This window comes from Abrus precatorius, unplaced genomic scaffold (assembly GCF_003935025.1).
Source record: "Abrus precatorius isolate BTA unplaced genomic scaffold, Abrus_2018 Scaffold1, whole genome shotgun sequence".
NCBI lineage: Eukaryota > Viridiplantae > Streptophyta > Magnoliopsida > Fabales > Fabaceae > Abrus > Abrus precatorius.
In genome coordinates, this window is record NW_020874291.1 from 37,052 (window position 1) to 49,118 (window position 12,067).

A 12,067-nucleotide genomic window follows, 5' to 3' on the forward strand; every position below is an offset into this window, starting at 1 on the left:
TAGAGAGAGTTATGTAGTAAAACTTTTGTGTATTTAAGTATTATGAATTAAATGTAATATTATGTTATTTTGTTGGATATTTGCAAAAAGAACTTTGTTTATTTTGAATGAAAAGTGAATTTTATACTTATATTCTCTGTTATTTATTTATCTCAAATAAGTAAGTGGTGTAGAAATAATGTTCTTGGTTTCTTATAAAAAGGAGGTCGTGACAATTCTCAGGTCTTGAAAATAGCTATTACTTGTTAATAAAGGTGAAGTTATTTTGTTAGCTGATTGATATTTGAACCCACGAAATTGCATCTGTCTTAACTTTGTATAAGTATGTTTTTGCTTTTTATTTTTCTGAGTAACTATTAGGTTTTTTCTCTGTGTATATAAGTTTTGAATTTCTCTTGAATTTTTTAATAATATATGTTTTACCTATAAAAAAAATTATTAATTACACTACGAATAACCATGATTACAGTTAACAAAAAGATGTAATTCTTATTTGAACACGTTAGTCTTGAAACATATTTGTATTGGCATGTTATCCTTATTAATTTTATTGGTTATTTGATTCAATTATTATATTTACATTTATGCACATAAGTGGGCTAATCTTTTTTAGGGGGAAAAAAAATACATAATTCAATAAAATTATGAAGTATATAGTAAGGGTATATTTGTTTCACTTTTTAAAAGCAGTTTTTTATTTTTAAAAATGTAATACAAATTTGAATTATATTTTATCATTAAAAATTCGTTTTTAAAAAGCGAAAAAAACGTATTTTATGTTTTACTTGAATAAACGATTGACTTTTTAGAATTGCTGGTCACTTTTCTTTTTAGTAAGTCAATATACCTCTTAATAGCATTCTTGAGATCGAAAAATTCTTTTGTAAGGGGCACGAAGAACTTCTCTATTTGTAAATCAATCATCGAGTAATAACAAATTTAATATCATACGTTGAATTATTATCAAGTTCCCATACAAGCTCATTTATTTTAATTCTTAATGTGATAAATTGAAGGATTATTAACGGGAAACATTCTGTGGAAGCATACAAAATAAAATAAAATAGAATCCCAAAGTACACGAAGAAACCAAAGTTTAAATATCATAATATGAAAACCATCTACTAATCATCTCATAAGCCTCTCTAGGCTTCTGGTATTGAACTACGTGGCTCCCTCCCTGTAAGCATAGGTAAATGCGTTCAATTTTGATAACATTAGTCATTTCATATATATACACTTGTATTTATTTATTATTTTGGTAAATTGTTTTGAAAGAAAATTCAAACAATTATCGTTAAAAAAATAAAGTGAAAGGATGTTCATGTACTTTATTTAATAATAATAATAATAATTACAAATTAATCATCACCGTATTGCAAAATTTATAGTTTTACTTGCCTTAACAGTTACATATGTCAGGTGATATTCGTTCCTTTCGTATTCCTCGGTATACCTATGAGAAGAAGAAAAAACAAAAAAAAGAAAGATAATTTTAAGTTAATTAAAATGTATGAACTCAAACCTTCTCATAATAATAAAAAAATCAAATAATAAATTTCATGAAATTAAGTAAACATATGCATCTAACTAACCCTGCCACTTCCCCACCGATGAACCATGCACGCCAACTGCTACTCAACTTCATATTTTGAGACTTTATTATAGAATGTGTACTAAGATATGGTACGTCCATATCAAGATCGCCGCTAACAAAAGGAAAAAAAAACCTTTAAGTTGCTTAACCATACCCTTAGAATAAATTTATTTTGATTATGTAATGTGCAAATAACCAAATGATTTTAGAAACTTACATGTAAATTAACGATCGAAGATTTGTATTTGTGAGATTCTGAAGATATTCAACAACACTAGGAACATTCTTTGTATATGCATCAATAAATGCATCAGTAACATTACATCTTCGGAATACCCCTATTGTTCCCTATACATTTCACATTACAAATTTTCTTAGTTATGCAAAATTCAATTTGTATATTTAAGGGTACAGTATACATTATCAGTTAATATACGTTACCTCTCTAACATTGAGATTCTTTCGAACATTTGGATCATTTGCCCACATATCACCAAGTGCATATTTGTCTTTCTTCAATGATTGGTGAGAAAATTATAGATATTTCTTTCAGAAATATGTAATGTATATAGAAAAAGATAGGGGCTTGCTACTTACGTCACACTTGAATGATGAATAGTGGTTTGTCATGATGTCTCCAAAGAGAATTCTTTGATTCTTGGGAGACCCAGCAGTACAACTTGGGTCCAAGATTTGATCAAAACTTATGTAGCGGACTAACTAAGCAACATAATTAAGTATTAAATTAATAAAAAAATAACAATGTAGAGCTTTCCTAAAACTCCAGTCAAATTATTTGTTAACTGGCCCACACTTTTCAGGCCCAAATAATTGTTAGGATAGAAAATAAACAAATTCAAATTCAGTTCAAAATCACGACAAAAAAAAGAAGAAGGTTAAATCAAGTTCAAAATATAAATAAATTGTAAAAGATTGTCACCTCTGAGTAAACTTCATAATCTGACATGCATTTTGTATTGTTTGGATTAATATTGATGTAATCCCCATTACAATTAGCTTTCACTGACTGTAAAAGAGAAATAGCACCTTAATCCACATAATGATACCATTTAAGAATATCAGCAAACAAAGCCAAATGAATTAAAGAGACCATGAGAAGTACCCCCATTCCTTACATCATCAAAATCTAATTAGAACATTGAGCAATACACTTCATACAACGTGTAAACTAATAATAATAATAACAACTACAGCATCTAAACTACCCTTAGCAAAAATGATAGTAAATGAGTTGAATAATAACCTCATATAGCTCATTCGATATTAGGTTTCGTTGTTGAGCAAATTGAACTCTTGCATTGAAATCCAAGTAAGTGTCAAGTGATGGACTTGCAAGCACACAACCCTAGCGAAGTTCGAACAAAGACCAAATGTGACTAAGATATATTCGTCAAAACCAAAATGTTATATCAAACAAAATAAATCATGAGCATTTTAGTATACTTTAAAGTTTAGGAGTGGGAAATATCCTGCTTTATAACCTGCAAGTCAGTAAAAATATTCATCATAAAACAATTTGGAGCACAATAAAAAAAAAAAACAATTTTATTGGTGAAAACAATGGCAAATCAATTAATGTTCACCTTCATATAGTTTTTGTGCAAGGGGAGGAACCAATAAGCCTGAATACGAACCACCACCTATATAAGTTGGATTTGATTGAAATTTGGGGTGATCCACAAGCCACTTCATACAATGTAGAGAAACAAATAAAACAATCATTACTACAAACCATCACATTCTAAATAAGAACATAAAATATAATAGCAAATAGAATTTTCTGCAAAAATAATAGTTTAAAATAACGTAAACCTTTTGTAGAAAATCATAGATATGTTCCACCGTTTGCTTATCATTGGTATAATAACCTTGTTGGGTTTTTGAGTAAGAAAATCCTGTACCAATTGGTGCATCGACATATAATATGTTGAGTACCTGCGATTTAACATGCGTTATTTTTCAAATTGAGAGGTTAATACTTAATTACCATAACAAGTTTAAAACCATTCTGTGTTTTTTATTAATAACTCAAGTTTTTGAGATGATTAACGATGATTTATATGTAGTTGCATTCTTCTTAACTTTAAAATTAAATGTCAGTTAATAGTCACACATTTTGAATTCAATCGGTATTAAATTTGTATTTATTTTTCTTATGATTCACTTAGCGTTTATTAACGAGCATATATTTAATGAAAAATTAAACACTCTTAAGATACCAAGAATGAAAGATAGTATTTATTTTTTAATTTATTAATATAGTATAATTAATAATTAAATAATATTAGATTTGTTCAATATATGCAGCAGGTAAAGATGAAGAACACCTTTGACCAAGAGTTTGGATTCAGACGAAGTTCCGGAATAGTCCCATTAACCTTGTCATAATTAAACATCAACGGCCCTGCAAAATATTTTTAAACAAGAAACATAAAAATTATGTTGTATAATCAATTATCACAATATAATTAATTATAAAAATAATTAATTATTAAAAAGTCTATTTTTCTAGCTAATTTAAAAATGCACTTAGTTTTAAGTACTTGTATGGTTAAAATGATGAGAACTTAATTTTTTCTACACTCCCATTGATAATTGCTTTCTTTTGAAACTTAGTTTTTTATATATATCAATGTATAAACTCCCATCAATAGTTGATATTTATAATACTATTTTTTGTAATTTTAGAGAAGTTCAGAGGATTTATGACATAAATGTGTACCGTTTTCATATAAGAAACCTGAAAGGCCAGAACAACCAGGTCCCCCAACAAGCCAAAGTAGGAGTGGATCATTCATGGGACTCCTATGAGATTCAACAAAGTAATAAAATAGCTGCACCTCTTCTCTTTCACCCACTCCTACATACCTGTATTAGAGGGTACATACGTTGTAGTATGTCAAATTTAGCCACTTTAATTTCTTAATTATTAGTTAGTAGTTTTCTTCATTGAAAATAAATGTATTTTAATTTGATAATATTTGAAAATAAAAGTATAAATGATTATAGCCTTACCCATGTAGCATGATCAATGAATAAGCGACTCACCCGGTTTCCAACGTGAATGGAAGATGCCCAAAACCTGGTAGAGATTTGACGATGAAGTTTGAAGATGCGATGTGCAACAAATGCAGTGTGGTAACCAAAATGCACCATGCCTTCGAAACCCTAGCCATTGTGTCACTGTGTGATCATATAACACACTTTAGACGAGGGTGTATATATATATATATATATATATATAACAGTTTGAATGAATACATCACGAGGCGTAAACCCTTGTCAATTTGGATACCATATTTAAATATTGGATATGAGAATTTAGATTCGATTATTGCTCAAAGATCTGAGCAGCTCCCCTCGATGAATTAATTATCTTGTCTTTTTTGCACTTTCACGTTAACTTTTCTTTGCTCACAAATTTGGATATATATAAAATACAATCTTCATTTCTCTTTATACATTAAAAATTATTTTATTTATTTGTTCATGTAAAAGTTTAAAATAATATTAAATTAATAAGAATACTCATTGATTTGAATTTTTTCTCTAAACAGATAAGTAGGAATGAAAGTACTATTATTTTATACAACTTTTGTAGGATTTTGTTAAAAGCTATTTTAGTGAAACTTTTCTTATAATTACCTATCTCATTTTTTATTACAACGTGATAAGCGAGGAAAAATAATTTAAGAGAGATTTATAATTTATTATTTGTTAATGCAACGTTTTCACTGCAATTTTCTTTTAATGATAGGTTTTTATTAACATAATCTAGGCATGTGCTACTCAGTTTCCATTCCGCTTCACCGGGGACAACGTTCAATACATGGATAGTTTTTTTATTAAAACATTGACCTAGGAAAAACCAAAATCTTACTCAACTAGCGCTTAAGAAATTAATGTTAATAATTTTTAATTAAGTGTGTGAGAAGAGTGTATAAAGTGTTTATAAAAATAAGTTTCATATAATTTATTTCAATAAGTTTTAAAATTTATTTTAATAAATTTTATAATCTAATTTATGATATAAAGTGTATTTGAATACACAATTTAATAAAGTACTTGTTTAATAATTTTTAAATAATAATTTATGCTTTAAATTTAAGTATAAACTATTTTCATAAATTATTCATAATTTAAAACAGAAACAAAAACGTTCTTATACAATAAAAATTTATTGAATAATCACTTAATCAAATTTCATCTCAACGTACTGTGAAATCATTACTCAAATAAATGTCAAGGTCTCAGATAGCCATCAAAGGATCTACCTACAAAAGCTCTTTACCTACAAATTATAATATTAATATTTTAAAAATATAATTTTATTAAAATTATATAATTTTATTTTAAATATATTTTATGAATATTTTTAGGATATAAAATATTTATTAAAGTATAACTAATTTTATTTAAATTTTTTTAACAGATAATAAAAAATCAATATATTTAAGAAAATTTAAAAGTTTAAGAGAAGATTACGAAAGTAGCTTACTTTTGTTAGCTTATTTTAATAATATTTTCATTATGGTTTATAAAAAATATTAGATTATTTTAATTATTTTTCTATTAAATTTATTCCATATGACCTCATATGATAAAAATTAAATAAACAAATACTTAAGTAAACTTTTTAATATTTATTTGAATGCATTGTTATTCTTTTTATTGATATATATATTTTTTTTAATAAAATGTTATCAATTCATCTTTGAAAAACTTCAATAATAACATATAATCGTTTTAAATGAATTAAATTATAGAATGAGATACTTATATTTAATAAAAATATATTAATTAATCTTAGTAAACTAATATTATTTATCAAATAATTATAATTTTTTATTTTCAAAAATATTATTAGTAATTAGAAGGCAAAAATTGGAGCCTAAAACAGAGGTCGCTTTATTGGCCTCGGAGATATCGACATTGTTGATGCTTAGTTTTGCATATTTTTATCTTACTGCTTTTTATTCAACGTGATTTTGAATATGCCAACGTGTTTTTAAATATGTACTATCTCTTTTATATTAACTTTTTAATTTTAATAATTAACTTATAATTGTTTGCATTGATAAGAAAATTACCATGTCTTTGATAGATGTGCTAGTAAGTCGGTCAATCTCTTGCGAGATATATACCTCATCACTTATATCACTGTTGCAGTAAAATTTTCAAGTAAACAAATAAATAAAAAACAATATGAGATTAAATTTTAAATCTTCTTTATGAGTTTTTTATAATATGTTTTTATAATGAAAATATTAACATTAGAAGAAAGGCATAACATAAAATAGAAAAGAGTAAAAGAAGAATATTTGAACAAAACAATAAAGAAAAGCAATAAAATATTAAAGTAAATTACTCAAATTGATATTAAACTGTAATACATAAATGTTTATTTTTCAGCTGAAAGCCAGATTCCTTTGGCCATCATCTTTTATGAAAATTTATCAAGAACTTTCTTTCATTTTGACTAAAAACAACCATGTTTTCCTCTGACCATCATCTTACCCTAAAAGCATGTCAAAAAGTCATTTCCTTATTTAAGCTATATTGAGAGATTTTTACTGCAACGAGAAGTGGATAAGACTACCCTAACCACCGCTGCAGCAAGAATTTTTGTTGGAGCAAAAATATCAAAAAAATAGAGGAAAAACTTCGTTTGATCTTTTTGCTGTAACGAGAGCATCATGAGGCTGAGCGGTATTTAAGAGGTTTCCAACATGAAAACTTCATTTTTCACCTCCATTCACGTTCTCACCCCAAACTCTCTTAACTCTCACTTATTTCTCTCAAATTAAACCTCTCCGAATAAATCATTCTTCGAATCTAAGGTTGTAAGTTTAGTTCTAAGCAATTATAAGTAAATTTCTTTTAGTTTAACTCCATATTCACAGTTGATTTCTCTCCGTTTCATATTTCTGAAAGGTATCTTATGATATTTAGAAAATATCAATTCTAGGACATTAAACTTCATTAATCTTTCTTTAAAACTTCATTTCAAGGTAAGGGGAGCTATGCTCAAACCCTAGACTTTATTTATATGTGTATTGATTTTGAAAGAATCAAGCTGTTTTATTATGCACATTAAATCTATAAAGTTCCATTGAAACTATAGGGTGAAAATGGATTTTTTGTATAAGAAAAGGTTTTGATTTGTTTGAAATTGCTTAAAATTGAGTTTATAATAAAAATAGTAAGCAAGAATGAGTTTAAGAAGTTTAGAGACAAGTTATTCAAATTATAGATGCATAATTAATGTTGGAAGTTATCACTTTTTTTGAATAGTATGTGTGTTAAATGATAAAAAGGTAGAAAATGCTGAATTTTTTGCTAGAAGACTTATTTAAGACTGAGAGAATATGATCTTCAACGATATATTTTTGATTTGTATTATTAGGCTGTGTCAAAGAATATTCGACCTTTAGCATATTGTGATGAACTTCATGATAATATGTTATTGTCTTGTAAATATGTGCTGAAATGAAAGATTTGATTGTTGTGCGAGATTAGTGGGCCTATATGAGAATTACTCATGCATGAAATTGGAATGTGTAGTCCCAGATTTTGTAATAATATTTTAATGTATTAATATAAATGTATAAATTGATGTATTGAATGTGCATTTGATTGTGTAATGATTTGAATGTAACTATGGTTGTGAAGATGTATGAATATGTTGTTAAAATGTGATGTGAACTTGTGCTTGAGCATGATTATTGATGGTTGACTTGTGTTTGGGCTGGAGTTGTTTGAGTATATAGGTTAAGTGTGTGCTGTAGGGGTGTTCTCGCTGTAGCAAGAAGACCCTGAGCGAAGAGCATGAAACTGTGTCATTCTCGCTGTAGCGAGAAGGCATTGGGAGAAGAGGGTGAAAATGTTGCGCTCTCGCGATAGCAAGAGAGTGACAATGGAGGGTGCATTTCTGGGTGCAGTCTCGCTGTAGTATTTGAAGGGCCTAGGATTCAAAAAATGCATTCCTACCCTTCTCTCTTCATTTCCCTTTCGATTCTCTCAACTCAAAACCTATTACTAATTAAATTGCCTCTAAAGCCATTTGGGATTAAGATTGAAGGTTGAAAATGAGTTTCGAGCGTTTAGAGGTAAATTTTAATGGTTAGGGTTTCGGTTTCTCGCCCTCATTCTCTGTTTTCTCGAGTTTCCTTTGGTTCTCATAGGATTCTTTCATGTATTTAGGGTGAAATTCATGTGGGGAGTACCTTCCTTGTTGATTTCGTGTTTGGGTCTTTGATTTGAGGTAAGGGAGATTCTACCCTATCTCATTATATATTTGGACTCTGTTAATTTGTTGTGTGATGTAATGTGGATGATTGAAATGTAGGAAGATGTATGTTTTAATGGGATTGACTTGATTGTGATGGATATTGAGTAAAATGTGTGTGAATGGCATGTTAAATATGGTTGTGAATATATTAGAAGCTATGAATGGTTCAGCGATACACTGAGAGTGTGGAAGATGGGGGTGGTAGAAATACCTTGGGAAAGATAGGGTGGTGGTGACACTGACAATGAGCGTGGATGCACCACAGGCTACATACTCTCCTCCTAACTCGTCCTCCAACTAACATTTTGTCAAGGGGCTTGTGACCGCACACGTTGTATCCGTGAGACGGGGGCTAACCGGCAATCATCAATGGTGTGAAATTGTGATCATAGTTTCATTGTGAGCGTGACTACATGCAGTGAGCGCATGTGTGTATGGAATGTTTGTTGGTGCAATTGAAATGGAATATTGAAATGTGTTACTTGTGACTATTGATGTTTGGTTTAAAATGTGTTAGAAAATGTGTGGAATGGACAAGGTGAGACTCTATCCTTATCTGTGTGTGTGTGTAATAGTGTAGAGTATTCACCCTTACATTTATTTTTCAGATGACCAAGACGATAAGCACTGAACTCAGTAAAGGGATGGATGGAACTACTATAGGGCTAGAACATTATTTTGGAAATATATTTAAAGTTAGTTCTGTAGTAATTCTTGATACGAATTTGTAATCCATCTTTTTTTCGAAACATTTTATTGAACTTATGTACTGGGAACCACTTTGCTGAAAATTTTATTATTTCTATTTTTCAAAATTTATTTATTGGAAATTAAATTAAGGTGTTACAGAAGGTGTCCATGAAATGTAGAAAATGAAATTTGTGGAGCCTATGAAAATGTTGAAAAAGTATGAAATTGATTAATTACTGAAAGGGAATTTATGAAATTAAGAGGAATGTATGAAATTACGCATGTGGATTGAAAGTGGTATATGTTATTAAATAAAAAGGAAAATATGTGATATGAATGATTGATGAATATGTATGGAGAAAAAGAAAAGGGAATACTAATACATGTGGTATGAAAATACTGATTGGTGAGATTACAATGTGTATTGTGATACCTTGACAGAGGAGATTACAACATACAGGTTGTAATACATCGATTAGTGTGATTATAGATATTATGATTAATGTGCCACTGCTGAGATGTGATATGAATAGTTCAGAGATACATTAAAGGTATAAGGTCTAGAGTTAATTATGAAAATCTGGAGAAAATGAGAGTGGTGAATGTTATTCACTAATGTGTACACGAGTAAAAGTAGGATGCATTTATAGGCTTTATACTCATTTCTTGATTGAACTTCTAACTATATCTTTGCTATAAAAAAGTTGTGAATGCACACGTATCCATCTGTGGTTTGGCTGACTGGCAACTATCCTTGCTATTGTAAGTCTTTCATACTTAGTGAGAATATGTTGGTAGTGATTAAGGGCCCATAAGTACCTAGAGTAGCATTAATTGATGAATTGTTCAGATTTAAAATGGATAAGTGGCACAAAGTTATGAATTAGATAACGATGTTTGATTAAATGTGAAGAAACACGTGCATGAGTGATGTTATTCGATTACAATTATATAAATGAATAAAGCGATATGAGTTCTTGAATTGAAATTGATTGGATTGATTAGATAAGAAATGAATTATGTATGAATAATGGATGAATGGAGTAGATAGATAATTTTGTCTTATAATAATTTGTTAAGAATGAAAAGGTTCTATTTTATTACATGTATTAAATTATTACTATATTATTCTAATTATATTATAAAAAGAGAATTTAGTTGGGTGAGAGAAGTTCACCCTTACAACTATTTCAGGTAAAGAAAAAATGAGTAAAAATGGATCAGTCTTAGAATCATACTTGCAATGGATTGTAAAGAAGGAAACTATTCTGTTAGGATTTAATTTATTTGGATATGGTAATATTATCGATTAAATTTCTACTTAGAGTTAATCACAATATGTAATTATTTTAAATGTTGATTTTGAAACTTATATATTTTGAGAAATTGCATTATGGATAATGATTCAAAGTACATGTATAATTTTTAGTAATTGATTGTTAATATCAAATTTAGATTTACTGTAAGTGTATGTTTTAAATTTGTTCATTTTTATTGGTTCAGATTTTGTACACACAATTTTTTTAAAAATTATCTATATCTTTCACTTATTTTAGTCAAATTGTATTGATATTATATATATGAATTTTGGAATTATCTAAAATTGCATGGGTGTAAGCCTAGCAATAGTTGCCCCAATTTTGGGTTTGATTTCCTTTCACGTAACTCTAAAGAAAATGAAAGGCCATTCATATTTCGGACAATATAGACTCTAGTTGATAGAATATTGTTATATATAGTTGCCCGTCAATATTACAATCATAATTTCAACACCCTTCTAGGTTTGTTTTAATTATGCACCTTGATAAAATTTTTACAAAAATTTGTATTGCATACTTATTTCATAAAGTAACTTTGTTGTTTCAACTTTTTCAAAACTTACAACTTCTATACAAATGTTATAACTTATGTTTTGTAAAAGACAATTAACAGGTTAGCTTTTAAAAAAATTATATCAAGAAATGAAAATTAGTATATAAACTTCTTTTAAAAAATATGTTTTTTTATTAATAGAATAAATGTTTCCTTTAAAAACAATAATTACAAGTACATGATGATTGACATTACAAACTTATATAGCTGTTCGTAGGCAAGTGTACCTATCAAAAAGTAATAAAGAATTTTTGAATTAAGAGTTCTTAAGTTATCGTCCCACAGAGATTATTTTTAAGTACCAAGAATAACTTAATTTGGTTGTTTAAACGTAACAGAATTGTAACGGATAAAAAACATAGCTTAATTTTAACAATAAATTAAAAGAACAGTAATAGAATGTATGAGAAAGATCAGATGAGATGAGCCTAGGACTTATGAGTTCACCTACTATATTTTTTTATGTTCTAATTAATTTAATTCTGATATTGGTATTCAAATATTTGCCAACCACTCATAATTAGTTCTATTAACACTCAGTGATTATGCAATGTCAATATTCTTTTCCATGAGCAAACACCTCCAATGAATATGCA

The 12,067-nt window shown here is 28.1% G+C and overlaps 1 protein-coding gene across 1 annotated transcript; it reads right to left on the minus strand.

The window, feature by feature from the left end:
- Window positions 1-1,096: 1,096 nt before the first annotated feature.
- Window positions 1,097-6,928, minus strand: LOC113857333 (serine carboxypeptidase-like 7; the record flags this gene model as incomplete). The annotated part of the gene is made up of 14 exons (XM_027489120.1): window positions 1,097-1,180; window positions 1,402-1,456; window positions 1,596-1,709; window positions 1,815-1,945; window positions 2,039-2,110; window positions 2,538-2,624; window positions 2,862-2,963; window positions 3,062-3,099; window positions 3,202-3,304; window positions 3,431-3,553; window positions 3,946-4,022; window positions 4,341-4,486; window positions 4,667-4,741; window positions 6,879-6,928. Coding segments are annotated over 14 exons (1,257 nt in total), but the record flags the coding sequence as incomplete, so codon positions are not given.
- Between the last annotated feature and the right edge of the window lie 5,139 nt (window positions 6,929-12,067).